This window comes from Musa acuminata, chromosome BXJ2-8, assembly GCF_036884655.1.
Source record: "Musa acuminata AAA Group cultivar baxijiao chromosome BXJ2-8, Cavendish_Baxijiao_AAA, whole genome shotgun sequence".
Lineage (NCBI taxonomy): Eukaryota > Viridiplantae > Streptophyta > Magnoliopsida > Zingiberales > Musaceae > Musa > Musa acuminata.
In genome coordinates, this window is record NC_088345.1 from 28,729,069 (window position 1) to 28,752,675 (window position 23,607).

General features: G+C 37.6%; 3 protein-coding genes across 3 annotated transcripts; 1 reads left to right on the plus strand and 2 right to left on the minus strand.

Moving 5' to 3' along the window:
• The first annotated feature begins 447 nt into the window (after nucleotides 1-447).
• Nucleotides 448-1,944, plus strand: LOC103978284 (uncharacterized). Its single transcript, XM_018823709.2, has 5 exons — nucleotides 448-957; nucleotides 1,034-1,113; nucleotides 1,198-1,316; nucleotides 1,487-1,563; nucleotides 1,671-1,944. Exons 1-5 carry the CDS (start codon nucleotides 723-725, stop codon nucleotides 1,694-1,696), a joined length of 537 nt encoding a protein of 178 aa, XP_018679254.2. The 5' UTR covers nucleotides 448-722; the 3' UTR covers nucleotides 1,697-1,944.
• Nucleotides 1,945-1,983: 39 nt separating this feature from the next.
• LOC103978283 (pentatricopeptide repeat-containing protein At1g05670, mitochondrial) lies at nucleotides 1,984-17,491 on the minus strand. The gene is made up of 2 exons (XM_009394020.3): nucleotides 16,394-17,491; nucleotides 1,984-3,249 (listed from the first exon to the last, which is right to left on the minus strand). The coding sequence occupies exons 1-2, from the start codon at nucleotides 17,456-17,458 to the stop codon at nucleotides 2,182-2,184; spliced, it is 2,133 nt and encodes a 710-aa protein (XP_009392295.2). The 5' UTR covers nucleotides 17,459-17,491; the 3' UTR covers nucleotides 1,984-2,181.
• Nucleotides 17,492-18,525: 1,034 nt separating this feature from the next.
• Nucleotides 18,526-22,022, minus strand: LOC135583571 (transcription factor bHLH110-like). The gene is made up of 7 exons (XM_065119038.1): nucleotides 21,319-22,022; nucleotides 20,389-20,953; nucleotides 19,646-19,774; nucleotides 19,466-19,531; nucleotides 19,131-19,196; nucleotides 18,887-18,946; nucleotides 18,526-18,753 (listed from the first exon to the last, which is right to left on the minus strand). The coding sequence occupies exons 1-7, from the start codon at nucleotides 21,441-21,443 to the stop codon at nucleotides 18,610-18,612; spliced, it is 1,155 nt and encodes a 384-aa protein (XP_064975110.1). The 5' UTR covers nucleotides 21,444-22,022; the 3' UTR covers nucleotides 18,526-18,609.
• Nucleotides 22,023-23,607: the final 1,585 nt, after the last annotated feature.

Sequence of the window (23,607 nt, forward strand, 5' to 3'; positions counted from 1 at the left end):
GAGCGGACATTGGTCCTCTAGCAGAGTATTCCGATCTCGATCTTATTCCAAAGAATCTACTCGTTGTTTCATCGTCACAATCTTTGTTGGCCAGCCAACCGAATAGGGAGGTTGGGTCAAGACGAACATGCCAACAACGTTGTGAGATCAAACGGAGGTCAATGTAAAATGAAGACAGAGACAAAGATAGAAACAAAACATGAGAGTGAGGAAGAGGAATAATAAAGATAATTATAGAGGGAGATATGATCTCAAAAGTGACTATGATAAGACCAGACGATTAGGAAGGATCGAAGGACAATGTAAAATGATAAAAGGTGGTAAAAAAGAATGCTCGGTAAAAATAAAATAAAAACGATGCTACGAGAAAATAATAAAAACTTTTAAGTTTGTTTGAAGAATTTTATCCTAAAAATCAATACTTGTTGGCGTGTTTCGCCTTCTCTTTTCCTATCCACCGTGCAATAATTGCTAGGTTTGACCAGCAGCGCATGCACCACCGTCTTTCATTTGCTTCACATGTTCTTCTAATCTTCTTGGCCATCTGTTCCCTCAAATCTTCCTATCTGTTGTGGTGTTATCTTTAAATTACGGATAAGGATCATCAAGAAAAGGAATCATCCTCGACGACACACATATCAGAGGCAAAGGGACCGGTGGTGGGTGGAGTAATTGAGTGGCGAGAGAAGAGTTGAAACGAGAAGAGGATCGTGGTGGAGTACATGGAGACGGTGCAGCAGGAGGTGGAGTATAGCTGGAGGGAGGTGGTGTTGCCGGCGCTGATTCCGGTGGTGCAGGAGCCGGTGGAGCTGGACCGGGAGACCGGGGAGCGGCGGCGCGGCCGAGACATCGTGGTGGCGGTGGACCACGGCCCCAACAGCCGCCACGCCCTCCACTGGGCCCTCGTCCACCTCTGCCGCCTCGCCGACACCCTCCACTTCGTCCATGCAGTTTCCAGTACTACTCTTTGCCTTCTCTCTTTTCGTCTTTCCTTTTTCTTCTCCTCACCAAAATCTGTGCAAAACGTGGACAGGCGTACAGAATGAGGTGGTGTACGAGGCTAGCCAGCAGCTAATGGAGACGCTCGCCGTCGAGGCCTTCCAGATCGCCATGGTATCACGCTATCATCCTTCGAATAGCCTTAGCAACGGTATCCATCAATCAATCGGTATCACTAATTGGTGTTGGCGATGGCAGGTGAGATCGCAGGCTCGCATCGTGGAAGGTGATGCCGGGATGGTGATATGTCGGGAGGCGGAGAGATTAAAACCGGCGGCCGTCGTCATGGGAACCCGTGGCCGGAATCTTATGCAAAGGTATTTCTCTTCGGTTACCTCAATCCAAGCGGTCTGACTTGCCTGAGATCTATAAAAGCCCAAACAGAACTTTAATCCTTATTCACCGAGAAGACGACTGTTCAATTTGTATGAAAGGTCATGCTGGCTAAGGGGAGGTTGTGATGTCTTTTCCTGTCTTCATGTTGCAGTGTACTGCGGGGTAGCGTCGGCGAGTACTGTTTCCACCATTGTAAAGCAGCACCAGTTATCATCGTCCCAGGGAAAGGTTGACTGACAATGTTCTTTAAAGCATTAAGTTTGTTCACGAAAGCAACATTTGATGTTTTGGGGTTTCTCTACGAAGGAACTGATGTTTCTTTTTGGCCTTCGCAGAAGCTGGCGATCGGTCTGTGCTTTGATGAGCGATATATACAGCAAGATTGCAGCGGTTGCAGGGATTTATAGTACCTACTATTGCTTGTGCTTCTTCCTGTCAATTTTACTGTATGCAACTAAAATTTGTAGCAGTACTGGTGATGTCCGTGGGATCTCGAGAGTTCATGTTTGGTTGACTGTAATAGCATTGTACCATAAGATTTTACTGTATTTGATCTGATGGGATTTTAATACATAAAAAATACAAGTAACAAGGGATAAATTTTGTCAACCAGCACAACAATTATAGATGATTTCCTGTAACAGTTCATCGAGAGGATTCGGCCAATGAATTCATTATTCATGCATTTTAGGCAAATGTTTACCATCATTAAAACAAATAGCCCTAAGGCTATAAAAAGTTGCTACTTAGAAACATCCAGACATCCATATCGAAGACCTAGAAACCGATGATCCGCATGCAACCACAACTGATACAAATTAACCTCATGTCAGGTTAGATTAACGTCTACCGCGACTTGCCACCTCTCCTTGTCGGAGATTTCTGACGACGGATCGATTGAGCTGCCAGGAGTGCAACCCTGATGGGCTCTGATGGAGCCAAGCCCTGCGATTGCATGCAATCATATATCCTCTTTGCATCTTCCAAGAGTCCACCTGCCAGGAGACCGCTTATGATCCTCTCGAGCTGATCAGCACGCAACAATTTGCTCCTGGCCTCTAGAATCTTAAGAGACTTGCGAGCCTTCTCCAGCCGGTGTGCCCTCGAGTACATGTCGCAGAGGCTAACATGAATCTCAAATGGAGCTTCGCCCTTCTCTGCTAGTTTGTTCAACAGCCCTTCTGCCTCATCCACTAGCTGTAACCTGCCCAACCAATCCACCAGAATACTGTATGTTGCTATCCCCGGTTGGAAACCATCCTTCTCAAGAGTTAGCAGCAGGTCCAAGGCCTTGTCCAAGAGGTTCTTCTTCACATAGGCTGCCATCATGCTAGCAGTGCATCGGTCATCTGGCTTATGGCCAGATCTAATCATGTGATCAAAGTGACCCCGAGCCTGGTCAGGATCGCCTGACTGCCCATAGGCCTCCACGAGCAAGGTAAATGACTCCAAGGTTGGCTGGATTCCTGCAAACTGCATGGTGTTCATAATTCTCTGTGCTCCATCAACTTGCCCAAGCTTTGTAAATGCTCTCAGCAGCTCCATGTATATTTCCTTTGTGGGTTTAATATCTCTCGACTCCATTTCCCTCACCAGCATCTCCCCTTGTTTTGGAAGGCCAGCCTTCACATAAGCTGTAATCATTGAATTGTACACCTTCAGGTCCGGTTGGAAACCTTCCTTCCTCAAGCTCTCAAAGGCATCTTTAGCACGATCAAGATCTCCTGCCTTGCTATACATATGAACTAATATAAGAAAAGTTAGAATATCTGGCATGATGCCCCTTCCGGTCATCACCTCAAGAATTCTCTCAGCATCTTCCATGTGATCTGCCTTGGAGTGTGCATCAATTAGCTTTGAGTAGTCACGAATATTTGTCTCGAAAGATTCCTCAGACAAGAGGAGTTCAGCAACCTGCAATGTTAGGTAAATTGCAAGACATACATCAGTAGACTTACATCTAAAACGTGATGTGAAGCATGCAAATGGGGCACTAAACAAGGTTCAGAAACTAAAAACAGAACATACTTAAGGGTCAGATGTTGTTGGTTCTTCCTTTTACATGATAGGAGTAACTTGATTACTTACTGATTAAGCTAGACATCAAGTTGAAATATGCAAACCATGAGATGCCACTGCTCTAACTCATTCATAGCATCTAGATTGTACAGGATGGTCATTTGCAGATATACATATGTAACCAAAGCATAAAAACTGTCTCCAGATAACCTGAAGATCAACCATATGCAGGGCTGAGGTGATAAAAAAACCAATTCATTGACAAATGAGGAGTTAACCTCGGAGAAGCCGAAAGACTATGTTTTTAAGATTGATTTCTAACATTTTCGGCATTCCTACAAATATCTACCAACACTGAATGTGAAGAAAGAATATCATCATTAATGAAGAATGGTAACTTGATCACTGGTTAACAACAGGGAGAGGGAGGGGAGGTTAAAGCAACAAAATAGTATCAGATTACCTAATAAATTGAATAAAATTAGGCAATGCTGTCATACCGGATCAGCTATGGATATGCTATAGGAAGTTTATGCTGATCCTCATTATCAAGTCTGCAGTTCTAAAAGGCCCGAAAGAACAATTTTAGAACTAATCAGCAAACTGTCAGCTTTGGTTGTATTTGATTTGGTCGGTCAGTTATTGATGTTTAAATATCACCCTCCAGACACATAATTATCTGGAAATAATCAATGTTTGAAAGAAAAATGCATTCTTTAAGTATAGATGTGCTAGTTCACCACTGATAGGTCCATCAGGTCTAATAAATAAATAAACCGAAACCTTTGAATATTAAATTCTGTGAAATGCAGCAGGTCATTCCTATAATCTACCTTTTTTCTTCATTTCTGCATTTAGTTTCCTCTTGACATGTAAGTTTTTTCTCTCTATTTCCCATGCCAGAGACTATATTCTAGAGCAGCAAACCTAATTATGTTTATTGGATCAGTCCACTTCTTGAGTCAAAAACCTCAAACTCAACCTCTGTATTAACAGGTATTCTCAACATGTATTTCCGAATAAATGCTCCATTAAATGTTTTAATTGCACATTGCTGAATAAAATACAGAAATTAAATGAATGCAGGCTATAATGATGCTAAAATCATGCCTCAACTATGAGGATGAACGAAATTATAAAAGAAATGTTGCTGCAACTCTATCGATCACATAACTTGTCCTACACAAATTCCCAAATGGATATAGCACCCTTAATGAATACATAATGTGAATGCAAAACTCAATCTCAACTTCCATCGACAAAGGGAAGAAAGGAAGATACTTCAATATCATTCTTTATGAAATTTTTAACTAAATCAGCCTACAAACAACTGCCTAGAAACATAGTAGTAAAATAATATTCTCTTGATTGAGCTAATCCTCCAAGTATATTATGTTGAATCTCGGATTTTAATGATGAAATCAATTGATGAATTTACGATCTAATCCATGTTTTGAGAAAAGTAATACAGGACTAACTTCGATTATGAAAAGACAAAACAATTAAAGCAAAAGAATCATAAGTTGGGCCGGAGTTAGAGATCGGGCATCGGGCCAAAAGAATCGGACATTACGGGAGTCAACATGCCGATGGATTAGGCGATATGCCAAAGGTTCGGGCAAAGCGTCGAAAGTTCAATGGAAGTTCGCCGGGAGCTCGGATGAACAAATGACAAGCTGGACAACTTAGATTTACTGTTTTGTAATTGTTTAAGTTAGGTCTTAATTTGAGTTAGGTTTGGGTATAACCCTACTAACTCAATTAGGGGCCAACTAGGCCCAAATTAGGGCTGAATTGGGCTTGCTATTTAACATATTCAGTGACCCAAAGCCACGTCAGGCGGTGGCACCGCCAGCCCTAGCAGTGCCACTACTTGAGGCTCGGCCTCCCAAGTATTGTCTGGGCGATGGTACCGCCAACAGTTAGTGCTGTCAAGCAATGGTACCGCCAGAGCTCAATCTCCGAGGCTCTCTCAGGCGATCGTACCGCTTAGACCGGTAGTAGTACCACCAGTTGTCAGAGCAGCAGGCGGTGGTACCATCAATACCTCGAAAACCCGAGATGAGGCACTTTTTGGCTCCATTTTTGAAGGCATTTAGGGGCTATAAATACCCCAATCTTTCCTGCTTGCAAATGCACGAAATTGAGAACAAAAGTCTTAAGATTCTAAATTGTAAAAGTCTTGAAAAAGTGCTATGTGTCCTCCTCTTCCTTAAGATTTGTGATCATTCTAAGAGATGTGTGAGAGGTTGTCTCCTAAACCTGTGAAAAGGAGAAAATGCTGTAAGAGGGTAGTTGATCTTCGCCCGTTGAAAGAAGATCGATAATAGAAGCCGGTGGTCTCGACGGAGGAAGAATCGGGAGTGGACGTAAGTCACGACGACCGAACCACTATAAATCCAGTATGCTCTTTTCTTTTGTTGTTTACCTTCATTGCCTTCTTATTTAATTGTCTACTACTTTTTCATGCACTCTTACGAATGTTTTTAAGTTTAAATGCATTTTCGTTACGAGCCTTATTGAACGTAATTTCTCAAAATAGCCGAAAGTTTGCGATAGCAATAATTCACCCCCTCTCTTACTGTCATTCACGATCCTAGCAATTGGTATCAGATCTACGTTTCTCTCCATTTGGTTTAACACCCAAGGGAGGTGGTTTTTGCTAATAATCTAGAAGGTCACTTTATCACTCTTCCTCCTATGTTCAATGGGACAGACTACACATATTGGAAAACTCGCATAAGGATTTTTCTTATTTCTATGAATTTTGAGCTATGGAATATCATTGAAAATGGTTTTCATGTAAAGTTAAAGAGTCAAAAATTAATCTCTTAATACATAATTATGAGTTGTTTCGAATAAAATCAAGTGAAACCATTGGAGACATATACACCCATTTTACGAATGTCGTCAATGGTTTAAAAACACTTGATAAAAATTTTTCTAATTTTGAACTTGTAAATAAAATACTAAGATCCCTTCCAAAAAGTTGATATCCAAAAACAACGACAATACAAGAAGCAAAGGACTTACATAATTTTTCGTTTGAAGAACTTATCGGGTTTTTAATGACCTATGAAATAACATATATGGCACATGATGAACATGAGAACAACCTTCCAAAGAACAAGAAGAATATGGCACTTAGAACTAAAGAAGACAACTTGGCACTTTTTACAAGAAAATGTAAAAAATTCTTTAAAAGGAACAAAACAAAACAAGACACTAAGAACAAAAATGAACTCAAAAATGACACAATAATATGCTATGAATGCAAGAAGTCGAGGCACTTCAAAAATGAATGTCCCTAAATGAAGAAGAAGCTACCAAAGAAGAAGAAAGCACTCAAAGCGACTTGGGACAATTCAAGTGCATCCGAAGGCGAGGAGCTAACAAACAAAGACGAAGGTGCAAATTACGCTCTAATGGCGCTCAATGACGAGGTAAGTGACTCAATCGAATCTCATTTAGCTTATGATGATTTACTTCGTAGCTTATGATGATTTACTGAATGCTTTTAATTATTTATATGATGAATGTAAACTAGTTAGTAAAAAATATAAGTTGTTAAAAAATGATCATGCTTCTCTCTCTAGTAAATTTAAAAAATTTAAAAATGAGCATGATTATAGCATGTTAACTCCTTGCATTAAGTGTAAAAAGTTAGATTTACTTAAGAAAGCAAATGTAGTATTTCAACAAACTTTAGAAAAATTTAAGATTGATAACAAATCATTAAACATGATCCTTGTCAATAAGTGTCATATTCGTAGAAATGAAGGAATTGACTTTATGAGTAACACTCAACAAAAGCCAACTACTTTCGTTAAAGGACCCACATTACATGTTTCCCCTGAAAATAAATGTAATTTCTATGGTACGTGTCGACATTTTACTTATAAATGTTTATTTAAAAAATATAGCTCACACAAATTAGTTTGGGTTCCTAAAAGAACCATAAATAATTCAATGTCATTAGTCGAAATAGGTAGATCATTTCATAAGGTACCCAAAGCTAAATATGTACCTAAAGTGAACCCTCCCCCTTTCTTGTAGATATGTCTACAATCAAAAGCTAATAGCAAGAGATGGTACCTTGATAGTGAATGCTCAAGGCATATAACCGGAGATCCAACACAAAGGATTTGTATTGGATTTGTCACCTTCGAAGACAACAACAAAAGAAAAATTGTTGGCAAAGAAAATATAGGTAACAAATCAAACCTCTTGATTGAAAAGGTTTTATTAGTGGATGGTTTAAAACATAACTTGGTATGCATTAGCCAATTGTGTGATAAGGGTTATAACATAAAATTGAATCTAATGCTTGCATTATAGAAATACCACACAAAAATAGATCCTTGATTGCCTTAAGGACTAATTATGTGTATACCATTTACCATGATGAGTTTTATGATAAAACTTGCTTTTCGGTTTTAAACGATGACGCATGGTTGTAACATAGGAGACTAGGTCATGCTAGTATGAAACTAATCTCACAAATTACAACTGAAGAACTCGTGAGAGGAATGCCTAACATTAAATTTGTCAAAGATAAAGTTTGTGATGCATGTCAACTAGGTAAACAAATAAAGAGTAGCTTTAAATCAAAAAATTAAATAAGCATCTCTAGACCATTACAATTAGTTCATATAAAATTATTTGAACCAATTGATACAATAAGTATAGGTGTAACACCCATCATTTTCGAAAATTTTATAAGGGCTTAATTGTAATGTAAGGACCTAAATGTAAATTTAGCAATTAGATATGATTCGTGAAAGATTCATATTAAGTTTAAAAAAACAAAATGGAGGACATGTATCACTAGCTAACCTAAGGATGGTGTCACCTATGTTTGTCTATGGATAACACATAAGCTTCTTTCATGCGAATAAGAAGCTTTGCTTTGGCTTGAGGTTGTGCATCAACTCCCCACATTTGGGAATTATATTTTTCTAAGGCAAGTGTTCTAACCTTTTCCTATAATAATCTTGATCTCTGATTTCATCTTAATTCTGAAAATTTTGAAAGATTTTGGCTTCGTACATAATATTTATGTCGTTTGAGAATAAAACTGTGAATCTGGAATTTTTCAAGATTTGACATTTCTGCATTGTTCTAACCATAACTTTCTGTACCGATTTTTTATTTAAGAAAAATCAAATTCATCCGAAAATAGACTCACAGCTCTTTCTTTTGATACTAAGATTGATAAATTTGAAGTTCAATTACCTTCCCAAATTGTTATTTCAACTTACTCTATGAAATTTGTAAAACAGAGACTGTCGGTTCTAACCTTTTAGTACTCTCTTGCTTATAACTCTCTGTTATAAACTCTTATTTATGCAAAACATGATTTATTAGAAACTAGACTCATAAATCTTTCTAAGCATAGCTGATTTAAAATATTTGGAGCATAAATGCCTATCGAAACATATGTTCTAATCAACTCTATGAATTCTGCAAAATAGAGATAATGTTCTCTGGCCTTTGGTTACTAAATTGTTTATAACTCCTTGTTCGAAACTCCAATTCATACAAAACTTGATTTATCTAAAACTAGATTGATACATCTTTCGAATGACACCTAAATTGTGCAAATTGGAGCATACTTGGTCATCCAAATAATTCATGCAATGTGCCTCTCAAAATCTGTTAGAATCGAGCTTTGGTCGATTTCACCTATTCTTGTTTCATCTCTTTCGATATTGATTTATGCTAAAATCATTACTTCAGTTGAGCTTTACATTATTGCTTTGAAATCCTGTATACTCTTGTCCTTACAAGTATTTGCATACCTGAATCTGTTATGTTAAAGTTTGTGTTTGTATCGCATTTCGTATAAGCACATGCATTTCATTGTTCCGCATGTGCTTCCGATATGTGCCAATTTTATTGTTCACAATGTCCTTTTGTACTCTGGTGTTTGTGGGATAATGTGAACCTTACCAGAAATGATAAAGAGAGTTATGTTTAGAGCCCGTGATGCTCTGCCGACCCCCTATGACTTCACTCAGACGTGGGTGGATGGAGCTCCCAAACGTGGGAGACTTATGTTTGGTGGTCATTCAAAAATGGACGGACTATATTATATTATGATCCCACTTCACCTTCTATGTGTTTGATATAATATCCAGAGCTTTAATTGTATACTTCTATGTATGCTTTGGATAAGAATAAAATGAATGCAACGTCAAATACGACGTTTAAGCTTTTGTTTCGTATTTATTCTTTGATATGTTCCGAAATGCTTCTTATGCCTCCGAAATGTTTATACCCCATCAATACGCTTTGAAATATTCTATATGTCATTGATATGCTCCAAAAAATTTCATACGTAATTGATATACTCCAAAATATTTCATTTGTTATGCTCTAAAACATTTTATGTGCCATTGATATGCTCCGAAATGTTTCATATGTCATTGATATGTTCCGAAACATTTCATACGCCATTGATATGCTCCAAAATATTTTATGTTATTGATATGTTCCGAAACATTTCATACACCATTGATATGCTCTGAAATGTTTCATATGCTATTGATATGCTTTGAAACATTTTTCTTTCGCCCTTGATATGCTCTGAAATGTTTTATATGCTATTGATATGCTCTGTAACATATCATACGCCATTGATATTCCCCTAAATGCTCCTTACGTCATTGATATGCTCTAATTTGTCTTTGCTCCCTTGTTATGAACAAAACATGCTTCGAATGAAATGACATTGTAATTCTACATTCATTGAGTGGCTATCTATGAACTCTTGTATCTCTGCCTTGTATTTGATACCTTATTTGTTTCAAACTATCCTCTTTCGTCATGGATATGTTAACCGCTTACTGAGCTCTATATGCTCACTTTGTTGCTATATAAATTTTTCAAGATAGCTTGTCGCTCGCTAAAATGTTTAAATTGTGCCGAGGCAATGAAAAGCTAGAAGATTTTAAGGCAAACCATAAGTGGATGATATGTTTTTGTTATACAAGTACACTTGGTGTCTAATGAAATGTTGATGGTAAATCTGAACTTATGAGTTTTATAGAAGTTTAAAGGACCTCTCATGTTTAGGATTTTTAAGTGTTAATTTGTAAACATGTGGTAAATATTGGTTTTTGTGATTGTATAGAATACCACACTTGTGGATTTATGAGGTGGTTATTGTCTTGGTGAGTTTGGCTTCAGATTTTATGATTCATCGAGTGATGTGTTATATGATTTTAAACTGCACAAACTTTATGAATTGTGGAATTATAGATGTGAATGAATTGAATGTTTTCTTAGTGTTCTCAAATGTGTTTGGATCGTGGATTATGATTAAAATCTTAATATTATCGATTTAAGACAAGTTCACGCTTTCTGAATGAGAAATAAATTTGGGGGGCGCGACACCATGAGATAGTAAATACGCTTTCGTTATAATTGATTATTATAGTAGATATACTTGGACATACTTCTTGACACATAAAAGTGATTGCTTTAAATGTTTTTCAAAATTTTGTAAACTAGTTCAAAGTGAAAAGGATTTTATGATTTCCTTTATTCGAAGTGATCATGGTGGTGAATTTCAAAACCATGATATTTAAATTTTTTGTGATTTAAATAGTTATAACCATAACTTCTTTACTCCAAGAAACCCACAACAAAATAGAGTTGTTGAGAGAAAAAATATGAGTTTACAAGAGATGACAAGAACCATGTTAAACGAACATAACCTACCTAAATATATTTGGGCCAAAACCGTTAACACGACATAATATGTCATGAGCAGGGTTCTTGTAAGACATCTCCTATCTAAAACTCCCTATGAATTATGGAACAATAAAAGACTCAATAATTCTTATTTTAAAGTTTTTGGTTACAAATATTTTATTTTAAATGAAAATGATACCTCAAGAAAATTTGATGCAAAATTCGATGAAGATATCTTTCTTGGATATTCCTCTATTTCTAAAGCTTATCGTATCTTTAATAAAAGAACTTTAGTCATTAAGGAATCCATTCATGTTGTTTTTAATGAACTTCCCGAATTTAAGAAAAATAATTTTGATAATGATTTTGATGTTTTAAATTTGAATGAAAACTCTCCTCCAAACAACTTGAATGCATATTCTTCCAAAGAATCCTTACCCAAGGAATGGAACTATGTAGATGCTCATCCTGATGAGCTAATCATTTGAGATACATGAAAAGGTGTTCAAACTCGTTCTTCTTTTAAAAATTTTTATGCGAATGTTACCTTTTTGTCTCAAATTGAACCAAAATGCATTGACGAGGCTCTAAAAGATGAATCATGAGTTTTTGCAATGCATGAGGAGTTAAATCAATCTGAGAGAAATAAGGTGTGGAAGCTTATTCCTAAACCTAGTGACAATCTTGTAAATGGACTAAATGGGTCTTTAAAAACAAGCAAGATGAACTTGGCATCGTAGTTCGAAACAAGGCTAGATTAGTGACCAAAGGTTTCAACCAAGAAGAATGTATCGATTATGAAGAAACCTTCGCTCCTGTGGCAAGATTAAAAGTCATAAGGATACTCCTTGCCTATGTCAGTTGTAATAATTTTAAGTTATTTCAAATGGATGTTAAAAGTGTTTTTCTTAATAGCTTTATTTTCGAAGAAGTTTATATTGAACAACCATTCGGATTTAAAAATGCTCTTTTTCCAAATCATGTTTATAAGTTATCTAAGGCTCTCTATAATTTGAAACAAACCCCAAGGGCTTAGTATGAGATACTTAGTTATTTTTTAATTAAGAATGATTTATTGAAAGGCAAAGTCGATACCACATTGTTTATTAAACATTTTGAAAATAATTTTCTTATTGTTCAAATTTACATTGACGATATTATTTTTGGTTCTACAAATGAATCCTTGTGTAAATCTTTTGCCAAGAATATGAGTCAAAAGTTTAAAATGAGTTTAATGGATGAATTAACATTTTTCTTAGGATTATAAATAAAGCAACTAAATGATGAAACTTTTGTTAGTCAAACTAAATATGCTTTAGATCTATTAAAACGATTTAATATGGATAGTGCTAAGGCTATTAATACACCAATGAGCATTTCTACAAAATTAGATATGGACATTGATAGAGAATGTTTTGGTCAAAAAACTTATAGGGGTATGATAGATAGTTTACTATACCTCACAGTAACTAGACCTGATATTATGTTTAGTGCTGAATTATGTGTCAGATTTCAATCTAATCCCAAGCAATCTCACTTAAAAGCTGTTAAGAGGATTTTCATATACCTAAAAAAAACTCCTAATCTAGAATTATGGTATCCAAAAACCAAAAATTTTGAATTAATTGTTTATGCCGATGCCGACTTTGGTGGATGTAGAATAGATAGAAAAACTACATCTGGAATATGTCAACTCTTAGATCATTCACTTGTTTCTTGATCTTCCAAAAAAACACAATTTGGTTACATTATCTACCGTCGAGGCTGAATATGTAACAGCAAGTGCATGTTGTGCACAAGTTATTTGGATAAAAAACACTTTAGAAGATTATAGAATTTATTTGAAAAATATCCCTATAAAATATTATAATACTAGTGCTATTTATTTAACAAAAATTCTTATTCAACACTCGAGAACTAAACATATTGATATTATACATCATTTTATTAGAGATCATATTAATAACCATGATATATCTCTAGAATTTATTGATACAAAACATCAATTAGCTGATATTTTTATAAAGCCATTGAATGAGGAGTAATTTGATTTTATCAGAAGAGAATTAGGCATGTTAAATCTTCCTAATGCATGAATTCCTCTTATACATTTTTTTGATTTCTCAATTTTTCGTAACTTGAGTTTTCCTTTTAAATCGAGATCGTCCTTCCTCTTTCAATTTACAAAAATAGAGCTTTGATTCATGGACTTTCAGATTCATGACTTATCTCTCTTTCGTTAATGTGATGATTAAAATATTTGCACCATTGAATGTTTGCACCATGTGACGATTGTTATCTTGTTCATCTCAAAGAAGATGCAAGAGTACTCGCTTGCTAGCATCTCAAAAGAGAAGCAAAAAATGCTAGAAAAAGAGAAAGTCTAGCTTGCACATCTCAAGAAAACCAGGAGTGCTAGCTTGCACAATTCATAAAGAAAAATTTACTGGCTTGAATGTTAAATGTAGGACAAAGTGAATGTTGAATGATTGATGCAAACAGTGCATGTTGCAGTGCACCAACGATGACACTCCTAGACTGGCGATAGCACCACTTATCTTTTGGGACATCATATATCTATTATGGATAGCACAATTTACAATCTTATAAGAATTCCTAAAAAAAGATGTTATTTTAGAGAACAATGGGACACTGAATCGGTTAGGGTTACATATTCTAAGGCGTTATTTACTATCTTTGAAAATCCTAATCTGTCTATTGTTCCTAAAAGTTGTGAGCATATGCTATCATTCAACACAAAAGTACATCATAGCATAATTAGTATTCTACTTCCAAACAATATCATCATGATGAAGTTAGTCAAATGGAAATAAGTACAATATATTGGATTATAAAAGGACGTGATAACTACTTTGCATATTTGATACGTCAAAACATGATTGGGTTGCCAATGAAAGACGTGATGCTTCCATATGGTGGCTTAATTACTAGACTGATACATGCACACGACATAGTCCTTCCCCCAAATGAAGAAACTATGAAATTAGACAAATTCAACATTATCAATAGAAACTTATTAAGAAGATTAAGATACATAGTAATGAATCATGTTTGGACTAGATTACCTAGGAGAACTGATCCTCCCCCCACCTGAGCTAGAACCAGAAACACCTAAACATAGGGGAAGTCAATCTCATCCTACCAGTCCCTTTGAGGCAGCACCTTTGACAGATCCAACACCCTCCTCATCTGCTGATTCTATAGCAACTAGACTGGATCGAATTGAACTTCGTCAGGATCAAATTTTAACTGAGATATAGCACATTCATGCTCAGTTTGATACTCCATTTAGGCAATTTGGATTACCACCACCTGAGTAGCTTGTATATTCCTCCTTTTTGTTGATAACAAAGGGGGAGAAGTTGATGGTTTCTTAATGTGTACCTTGTCTTGTACTCCTTGGTGTTGCACTCTTTGATGTTATAATGTACATTTTACTGTCTTGCACAATGTACTTTTTAATGTTTTGCACTATTTGATATTATGATGCACTTCTTGATGATATTATGATGATATGCATATAATACTTTTGATATTATGTTGATGCAATGCATATGAAGTATGAAATGATGAATTTTGCAAAGAAAATGATTAAAATTATTTCGACTTGAATTCTAAAGTTATCATTTTCTGAATTCAAGTTTGCCTTATCTCGTTATGGCATATAGATAGGGGGAGTTAAGATTAACTTCATCATCAATTGGTTGACATCATCAAAACAAAGAGAGATTGTTGAATCTCGAATTTTGATAATGAAATCAATTGATGAATTTACGATCTAATTTATGTTTTGAGAAAAGTAATGCAGGACTAACTATGATTATGAAAAGGCAAAACAATTAAAGCAAAAGAATCAGAAGTTGGGCCGGAGTTGGAGATCGGGCATAGGGCCGGAAGAATCAGACGTTGCACCAAGATCGAACGTTGCGGGAGTCAACATGCTGATGGATTAGGCGATATGCCAAAGATTCGGGCGATGCGCCGGAAGTTCGCCGAAAGTTCGCCGGGAGCTTGGATAAACAAATGATAAGCCGGCCAACTTAGATTTATTGTTTATAATTGTTTAAGTCTTAATCGTCGTAGTTAGGTCTAAATTTGAGTTAGGCTTGGGTGTAACCTTACTGACTCAATTAGGGGCCAATTGAGCCCAAATTAGGGTTGAATTGGGCTTGTTGTTTGGCCCATTCAGTGACCCAGAGCCACGTCAGGTGGTGACACCGCCAGGGCTAGCGGTGGAACCGCCTAAGGCTCGACCTCCCAGGAATTGCACCGCCCAAACTGGACGATGGTACCACCGACAGTTAATACTGTTAGGTGATGGTACCGCCCTATCAGGTAGTGGTACCGCCAAAGCTCAATCTTCGAGGCTCTGTCAGGCGATCGTACCACCAGTTGTCAAGGGAGTAGGTGGTGGTACCGCCCAGTACTAGCAGTGATACCGCCAGTACCCCGAAAACCCGGAACGAGACACTTTTTGGTTTCATTTTTGAAATCATTTGGGGCCTATAAATACCCTAATCTTTCCTGCTTGCAAATGCACGAAATTGAAAACAAAGGTCTTGAGATTCTAAGTGGTAAAAACTTAAAAAAGTGCTAAGTGTCCTCCTCTTCCTTAAGATTTGTTATCATTCTAAGAGAGGTGTGAGACTTGTAAAGGTTGTCTCTTAAACATGTGAAAAGGAAAAAGAGTTGTAAGAGGATAGTTGATCTTCGCCCGTTGAAAGAAGATCGATAGTAGAAGCCGATGGCCTTGAGAGAGGAGGAATTGGGAGTGGACGTAAATCACGACGACCGAACCACTATAAATCCGACGTGCTTTTTTCTTTTGTTGTTTACCTTCATTGCCTTCTTATTTAACTGTCTACTACTTTTGCATGCACTCTTACGAACGTTTTTAAGTTTAAACATATTTTTATTACGGGCTTTATTGAACGTAATTTCTCAAAATTGTCGAAAGTTTACGATAGCACTAATTCACTCCCCCTCTTAGTGTCATTCACGATCCTAACATACTGAATATATTCTGAATAATAATAGAAACAATGAAATTTTAAGTTCTTTATTTTGTTTCCACCAATTTGTAGCATGTTTCTGCAAACTCTAGAACCTATTATCTTGGGCTCTAAACACTATAAACATAAGATTTTGGTTAACCAAGGCTCCACACTATGCAAATAGAAGCATGCCAATTTAGATTTAAATAATTATTTAAAGAAATATCCTAACAACAGTTAACGCAGATAAAGTTCCATTAACGCAAACAAGGTTTCTGTACCAGAGAGGATATGCATCCAAGAATATGAAAACGGAAAGAACTGACCTTTAAGTACAAATCCACATTTCTCTGCTTGATTCTGTCAAGCAATGCAAGCCAGTCAATCCTCTTTGGCTGGAGGAGCTCCTTCCATTCTGCCAGCAATGGTGCTGGGTCATCCCTTTTAGCCTTCAAAGAAAGGAACCTCTCATCAACCTTCTTACACTTCCCCTCAACAGGCTGCAGCTCCTCAGGCACAAAATGCTTCTCAGCCTCCTCCACCTTCTCTGCCACCTCCGCCCATTTGGGATCCGACAAATCCAGCCCATAGATCTTGTATTTGATCTTCCCCTTCCTCTGTGGCAAAGCTGCCACCTTTGACCCCCCAACTTTCTCCTCCGCCAAAGACACACTCCCTGCATCAGTCCCAGAGCTCAAAGACAATACTTTTTGTCGCTCTTGGTTCTGGGCCTGCTCCCGCATCTGATCCAGTTTCCGGTAAAACTCGACGTCCTCCAACTTTTCTCTCGCCCATTTGAACCGAAGCTCCCGAAGCATCGGTCCCTGGATGCCGATGTCCCCTGCGAATCGGCACATCTCCTTGACCTCATCCCAGTGGAGGTACTTCTTGAGCTCCTCCCTCATCCGGTCCCTCCGCATCGCCTCGTACACCGAGTTGCTCACCTCGACGACGGTTTTCCACAAGTCCTCGCTGAGATCCACGGGAGGATCGTCGACGCTAGCGCCGGGCTCCATCAAGGCGACAACTTTCTGGCAGACGACGAGAAGCATGGCCTCGAGGGTGTCTTTTGGGAGGGCCGGGTAGGCGTCGGCAAGCTTGGGGCGGATGATCCAAACGAAACGGGAGAGGAACTCGTTCATGGGGCCGTCCTCGTCGTCGCAGCCGTCGGTGTGGGTTTCCTCCGGAGAGAATAATTGGACGACGCGCGAGGAGCTTGGTTGGGCAGGAATGACGCTTTGGGGGTTCGGAGGGAGACCATGGAGGGTTCGAATTGATGGCGAAGATAGAGGAGGGGGAGGAGAAGGGGATTGAGGAGTCGAGATGGAGGCTCTCGGAGAGAGAAAGAAGCGAGGGTTTCGTCGGAGGCGGGAGAGTAGGAAGGATCGCATGGTCGAAGAGGAGATACCCTAGAAAATAAAATCGCTTCGTTTGCTTAATCCCTAATATGACGAGGGAGAAGGCGACGCCAACGTGCAAAAGTAAAAATAATTTTTTTAAAAAAAAATCATATATATATATATATACATAATAATGTATCCTTTCGAAAAAAGGACACATTTAAGCTTTTTTCCTTCTCTCTTTTCAAAATTTATCAATGGACACCCTTAAGATAGTCCTTATATGTTCTATAAGAAGAATTAAAGGAGAATTATATGGTTTACAGGTTCTTGCTCAATCTTGTATCATATATTGTCTATTATGGGAACATCGAGATAATTTGGATAAATTTTATGGTGGTACACTCATGAATAAATTATTTTATACTTGATGATAAAATCAATTTTTAAAACATAAAAAATTTGACTTAAAATATCTAAAATTACTTTAAATAGTAAACTAATGGAATATATATATATATATATATATATATATATATAATATACACACACACTATTTAAGTTTGACAAATTGTTACACTCGTTTATAGAATCAAGATAAAAAATTATACTTATATAAATAGAATGCAACACAGAGTTCATTTATGAGTGTAACACAATATTTACTGTATATTTTAAACATCAAAGGCAAACATAATGTAAATTTATTTTATTATTTTAATTATTTTAAAAAAAATTTGTAATCTAATTCACACATCTTCATCTTGATTTTGCAATCAAGTGCAGCTTCAAAATTATATATTGGATTACAAGGTCTTTGAAGATCATCCTCGATAGAGAAAAAGTCTTTAAGGTCAAAATGTCCATGAAAAGGAGTCAAAGGGCCTATTAGAGAGTAAGAATTTGCGCGTAAATGTCAACTCAAAGGTAGCTTGTCTTTAGGGGGGAATTCTTTCACCTTTGTGGGGATCGTCGTGTTTCCTCCCCTTATAATTATCGTGATTGCAGCTACATAAATCTTCGCCGTCGTATCAGCTGATGATTCTATCAAATATACGGCATTTGCTTCAAAGCTGCATTTACTCACACAAGAAGTGGACACGACAAAAGAGAAAAGATCAAACATGAAACATTCCTAATTCCATTCATCAAAGCTGGGATTACTAAAGCTCAAAACCTTATACTAAATTACATTACATAGTTCAACCACTTCCAGTACAGGAGGATGGAACCGGCGACCAGACTCCTTGCTCGGTTGTCACGTATGATGTGCATGACAATGGTACCAGACAAAGCCCTCTACTCCTCAGATCTCGCCTTGGCTCGTCACTCTCCCCATTCGATGCCTTGGAAGAAGAAACAACACTGTGTAAGTTCTGTGAGGACGGAGTGGAAGCGTTCTTACGTCCGTAAACCTCCGACTACTTAATTCATCCAACATTTCTTGATATATATTTTTTATGAGATGCGGCTACGTACCTCTTGCATTGTCCTTGATCTTTTACTGCCACATGACATCATGTATGGTACACTTAATTTCTGTACGATATTCATGGAAAACAACTATTAATTATTTGCACAATTGTTGCAAGTGTTTCTCAGATATTGGTGCATTTAACTGTCTAATGTGGAAAAATAAATAAATTAACTGTATAATGTGCAAACGAAGAATACGTTTGAGCTTGTCTTAAGTGTTTATTATATATATACTGATGGTGATTACCTCAACCTGGTCCAGCAGAAATTTGATGTATCCAATGGCCTCCATTAGCACTGAAGCTGTGTCAGTCTGCACATCAAGCGATGAAGCTTTTACTGTATGTGTTGCATCCGTAGATAAACATGTTATGAGCTCATAAATTGGCAGCAACAGGATAGGCTAACCGGCATACTTTTTTCTTTTTTTTCCTTTTCTTTCTTGTATTAAAGAAAAAATGGGGTTTATATATATATATATATATATATATATATATATATATATATTAGCTCGCCATGTGTTCGTCGCCAATTACGCTCAAGAAGCAGTAACAATTGTGACAGAGAGATGGGAGGAGTAACCTTGCCAAATGGTGCCACCAGCTGCTGTAGCGCTGCAATCCTATCGCCCAGCTTCTCCTTCCTCACCTTTGAATAAACCGAGGAAAACACAAAGGAAATAACCTCGACTTTATTCACTGCTACAATTACTTCCTACTCTTGAAGAACTCAAAAGCATGCTCTCAAGCAGATGCAACATACCTTGAAAGGAGAGAAGGACGAGCGCTGCTGCTCAAACCGAGGCTTTCTTGGTGGTGTTTGAGATGATTTGTCTTCCCAAGTGCTGTTGCATCTCCGTGCTTCTGCTACTCCACTGGCCAAAGATGGCATCTGAGCGATAGTTGAAGAAACCTCGAGGGTTAGCCTGATTGGTGTATGTAAAACCCTAAAGAAACACACTTCTGCAATCTTTCTTTAGAAAAGATGATTCATGTCACTCGGTAAAGCTGAAAAGTGCTTTGTACTCTATGGCATCAGTGTAGGACTTCTGAAATGATGAACACGAGAACAGTGATCTCTGGTGCAACGAAAAAACAGTTAAATCTCGAAATCTCTTGCAAACATCAGAAGAATCCAAGGAAGTACTGATCTTCTCCGATAGGAAAAAAACAAGAAAGTTCCAACGAGCATTTTGACTCAGACAGTCAATTGACATTTCATGATCGGACCTTCCAAAATTTCTACTTGGAGGTCAACAACTTCACAAGTATGTTGCCAAAGACAGCAGAGATGATCATGAAGTGTTTTATGTGAGGAAAACCCATACATTATGACACAAGTGTGTGATGGATAGGAGTGCATCATCTTGCTTTGTGCTTTTTCCTTGATCTTTTAAAGGAAGGCTTCCGTGCTGTTTACTCTACTATCACTGTTCTTCTAAAGGTTATACGTACTATCAGGTTCATCACATCAGATGTTTAGATTGGAAATGCTAGTATACCCACCTTAAGGTGGTGGTGGTGAAATGGCCCTGGAAGTACTGATTCTTGAAGATGGTCTAACGCGGAAGTTGCATCCTCTCCAAACAAGGCCATTCCAGTGAACGAAGTCTGGCAGAAGCTCCTTCCTAATCTAGCTGAAGCCAGCAGATCCAACTCATGTAGATCCATGTCTAATGAGCCTGCGACCAACGGCGGATGCGGACTCGAGCGTGAGAAATTAGCTGTCGGAGGAGCAAAGCTCGAGCTTTCAGACAGGTGTCCCAGGAGAGGCTGAAGGCCATCAATCTGGCGATCTGAGGCCAATGCTCTTGCCAAGAGCTTCTGGTGTAATTGGTGGTCTAGATTAAGCGTGGGAAAAGAGTTCTCTGACAACTCTTTGACCTTCGCTGCGTTGAGCTGATGGGCAGGCAGCTGGTTCATGAAGCCTTCTTCGGTGTTGCTAGCCCAGTGATGAACCCCTAGGTCATGAACCATTAGTGAGCTAGCAGGTGGGATTTCATGGCTTGAACTGAAATCTCTGTGGCCAGATAGAACTCCATTGGCATTCGACACGAAGTCGCCGCAGTTCCTGCATAAAGTCGGTCTCCATATGATTCAAAGCCAAGCTAGGGAAGTAGTTCTAAACGTGCATATAGAGAGAGCATCATCATGCATAGATTTCAAATCCCTAGGATCTCCGAAAGAAGAAATGGCAGCAGCAAACTAACCAAGCAAGAAAATTCCAAACCCTAGGAATTAGATAAAAGTTTCTGACTCAATTAAAGTTTCCAACAGGTAGAAGCGTTGATGCGCTGTATATATATATATATATGCATATGTATATGTATATGTATATATATACATATACATATACATATATATATATATATATGAAGGAAGAAAAATTCGGCGGAGCTAAATGTGGAAGAACTTGTTGAGTACGAATTAACTTACAAGAGCTGGTTTTGGTTCCACTCGCGGTTGCTAGCAAGATCATAGAAAGCTGGAACTGTCGCTAAAGAGGAGAAACCGTGAAGCTCTTCTTGGTGGTAGTGATCCAGATATGAAGACCCCATCATGGTGCTTCAAAAGCTTGATAGTCCCAAGAAGAGAAAAAGAGAGGAACTTACTGGAGATCTGAAATCTACTACTCCTCCACCCAAAGAAACGTTTGAACAGCCGATGCATATAAATCTACTTGACTTTATCCAACTTTTTCACTGACTTTCCTCTTTGCTTTTTCAAACCCATGTCTATATATGTATACATAAGCCTCAAAGCTGATCGAATTGTAGTGAAAGAGAGGATGGAGTGAAGTAGTCGATGGTGTGTCCTCTTTCTAAGCCATCTCTGTGCGTGCCTCTGGCGCGTCTCTTATAGCTTTTCTTTTCAGAGGAACTTTCTGCAGCTCTAAAATTAAAGATAGGCGATCATCTTTTTACCCCAAAGAAGAAGATGGGAGATGCTCTCTCTATCTCCTGGCCCTTTCCTTCTCTCTCCTCCTCTCGCGCTTCTATCTTTTGGGCTTATATGATGGTGTTGTTGCAGGCAATTACAGGGGGATGATTGCACTTCATATGTCATTATAACTCTGCCTTCCATCCCAAGGCTTTTTCCAACAAGGTCTCCAGGAGATGGTAATAATTGCACCCATGCTCTCTCTCTCTCTCTCTCTCTCTCTCTCTCTCTCTCTCTCTCTCACACACACACACACACACGACAATTGAGAACATGGCAGATCTTCTTATCACATGGAATCTTAAGCATGTCGACTATAGTACTCTATTATATCTGGTTGCGGAACACATGTTTGAGGCAGCTTTATACCATGTTTTTTTATGGTGGAATGCAACGTACAAACATAATACCAAAAAGTAGACAACCATACGGCGCTCGGGTTCACGTCGCTTCTATTTTCATTTTTATAATATTTAAAATTAATGAGGATATATTTTTCTTATTTATTTTCTTTTAAAGATATGTCACCATCGACACATTTTTACCCTTTCAGAATGAGCTCAAAAAACACTTGTAAGGATAAAAAGGTGATGCAGATCTTAATTCTCCTACTTTTCAATCAATATGTATGGGACTAAGTGTGCTTATCAATTAGAATAGATTATGTGGTACACTTAAACAAAAAATTTAAACAGGAAGTGGCCTTAACGTTAATGGTAGAAACAAAGCGGTGGAAATTTGATTTACAGAAATGTGGCACAGCTTCTATAAAGATTCTAATTGTCTGTCACAATCTCCTGTGGAAAGCGAAAGAAAGCAAGTTAGTGTTGTTGCAATTAAGATGCATAGTAAATGCCTTGCATAACTTGAGAATTAATACCAAAGGAATCAAACACAACTCTATTTATTCATTAAAAAGATAACTGATCTTGGGCGCCAACTTTGACCAAAGGGTCTCTAATTATTGATGGTGAACAGATATCAGTGTTGATGCCTGCTTAGTACCTACACGTCCATAAAGCTAACGTGTTCCTGTTTCGCACTCCATCGTCTCCCACAAAAGCATATGCCATTTACTCAACGATAAGTATGGAGCACGGTCATTCAATGTCCTTTTTTTAATTTTTTAATGCACTGGGGGACATAACTCGGATATCTAGTCAACACTTCCCGACATCATTGGACATTTATGCGACTACCATTCATTGTGTCGAGCTTCTTTTAAATTCGTATACTTTTTTTTATATTTTTAATATATATATATATATATATATATATATATATATATATATATATATAATGTACTCGATGATTCAATCGAATGACTAACACTTGGAAGCATGTCCTCTTATTCGTTTTATTGTTCAGAATTTGGCTTATGAATAGATCATTTTGCTGACTATTCAACATGAATATATGTATGTAAGTTTTACTAATGTCCACACCTTCTCTCTCTCTCTCTCTCTCTCTCTCTCTCTCTCTCTATTTATGTTTTCTTTTGTTAGAAGGCTACATTTTAAAAGTTTGTTCCGTGGTTTCATGCGCTTTAATCGTGGCTAATAAGTTAGGAATGGTACTTACTACTGCATGGTCATTGATTTATTTGGAAAAAGATTTGATGGTCTCTAACATTCCTCCTAGTAGATTGACATTTTGTGGGAGGTTTGATAGAGTTGTTGGAAGGCGAAAAAACTCGAAAGAAGAAAAAGGATAGAAGAAATACTTAATCACATAATTACAAATAATTTTTTTGAATAACAAGCTACGACTTCTTGGGTGATGATG

Bases quoted from the DNA above. Each gene is read 5' to 3' on its own strand.
- LOC103978284 (XM_018823709.2), top strand. From the start codon at position 723: ATGGAGACGGTGCAGCAGGAGGTGGAGTATAGCTGGAGGGAGGTGGTG. The intron at 1,114-1,197 runs GTATCACGCTAT...TGGCGATGGCAG, and splicing joins AGGCCTTCCAGATCGCCATG to GTGAGATCGCAGGCTCGCAT. The intron at 1,564-1,670 runs GTTGACTGACAA...TGGCCTTCGCAG, and splicing joins TATCATCGTCCCAGGGAAAG to AAGCTGGCGATCGGTCTGTG.
- LOC103978283 (XM_009394020.3), bottom strand. From the start codon at position 17,458: ATGCGATCCTTCCTACTCTCCCGCCTCCGACGAAACCCTCGCTTCTTT. The intron at 3,250-16,393 runs GTCAGTTCTTTC...CTAACATTGCAG, and splicing joins ATGTGGATTTGTACTTAAAG to GTTGCTGAACTCCTCTTGTC.
- LOC135583571 (XM_065119038.1), bottom strand. From the start codon at position 21,443: ATGATGGGGTCTTCATATCTGGATCACTACCACCAAGAAGAGCTTCAC. The intron at 19,532-19,645 runs GTATGTTGCATC...GTTTATTCAAAG, and splicing joins CGTCCTTCTCTCCTTTCAAG to GTGAGGAAGGAGAAGCTGGG. The intron at 19,197-19,465 runs GTTACTCCTCCC...CTTGATGTGCAG, and splicing joins TGGTGGCACCATTTGGCAAG to ACTGACACAGCTTCAGTGCT.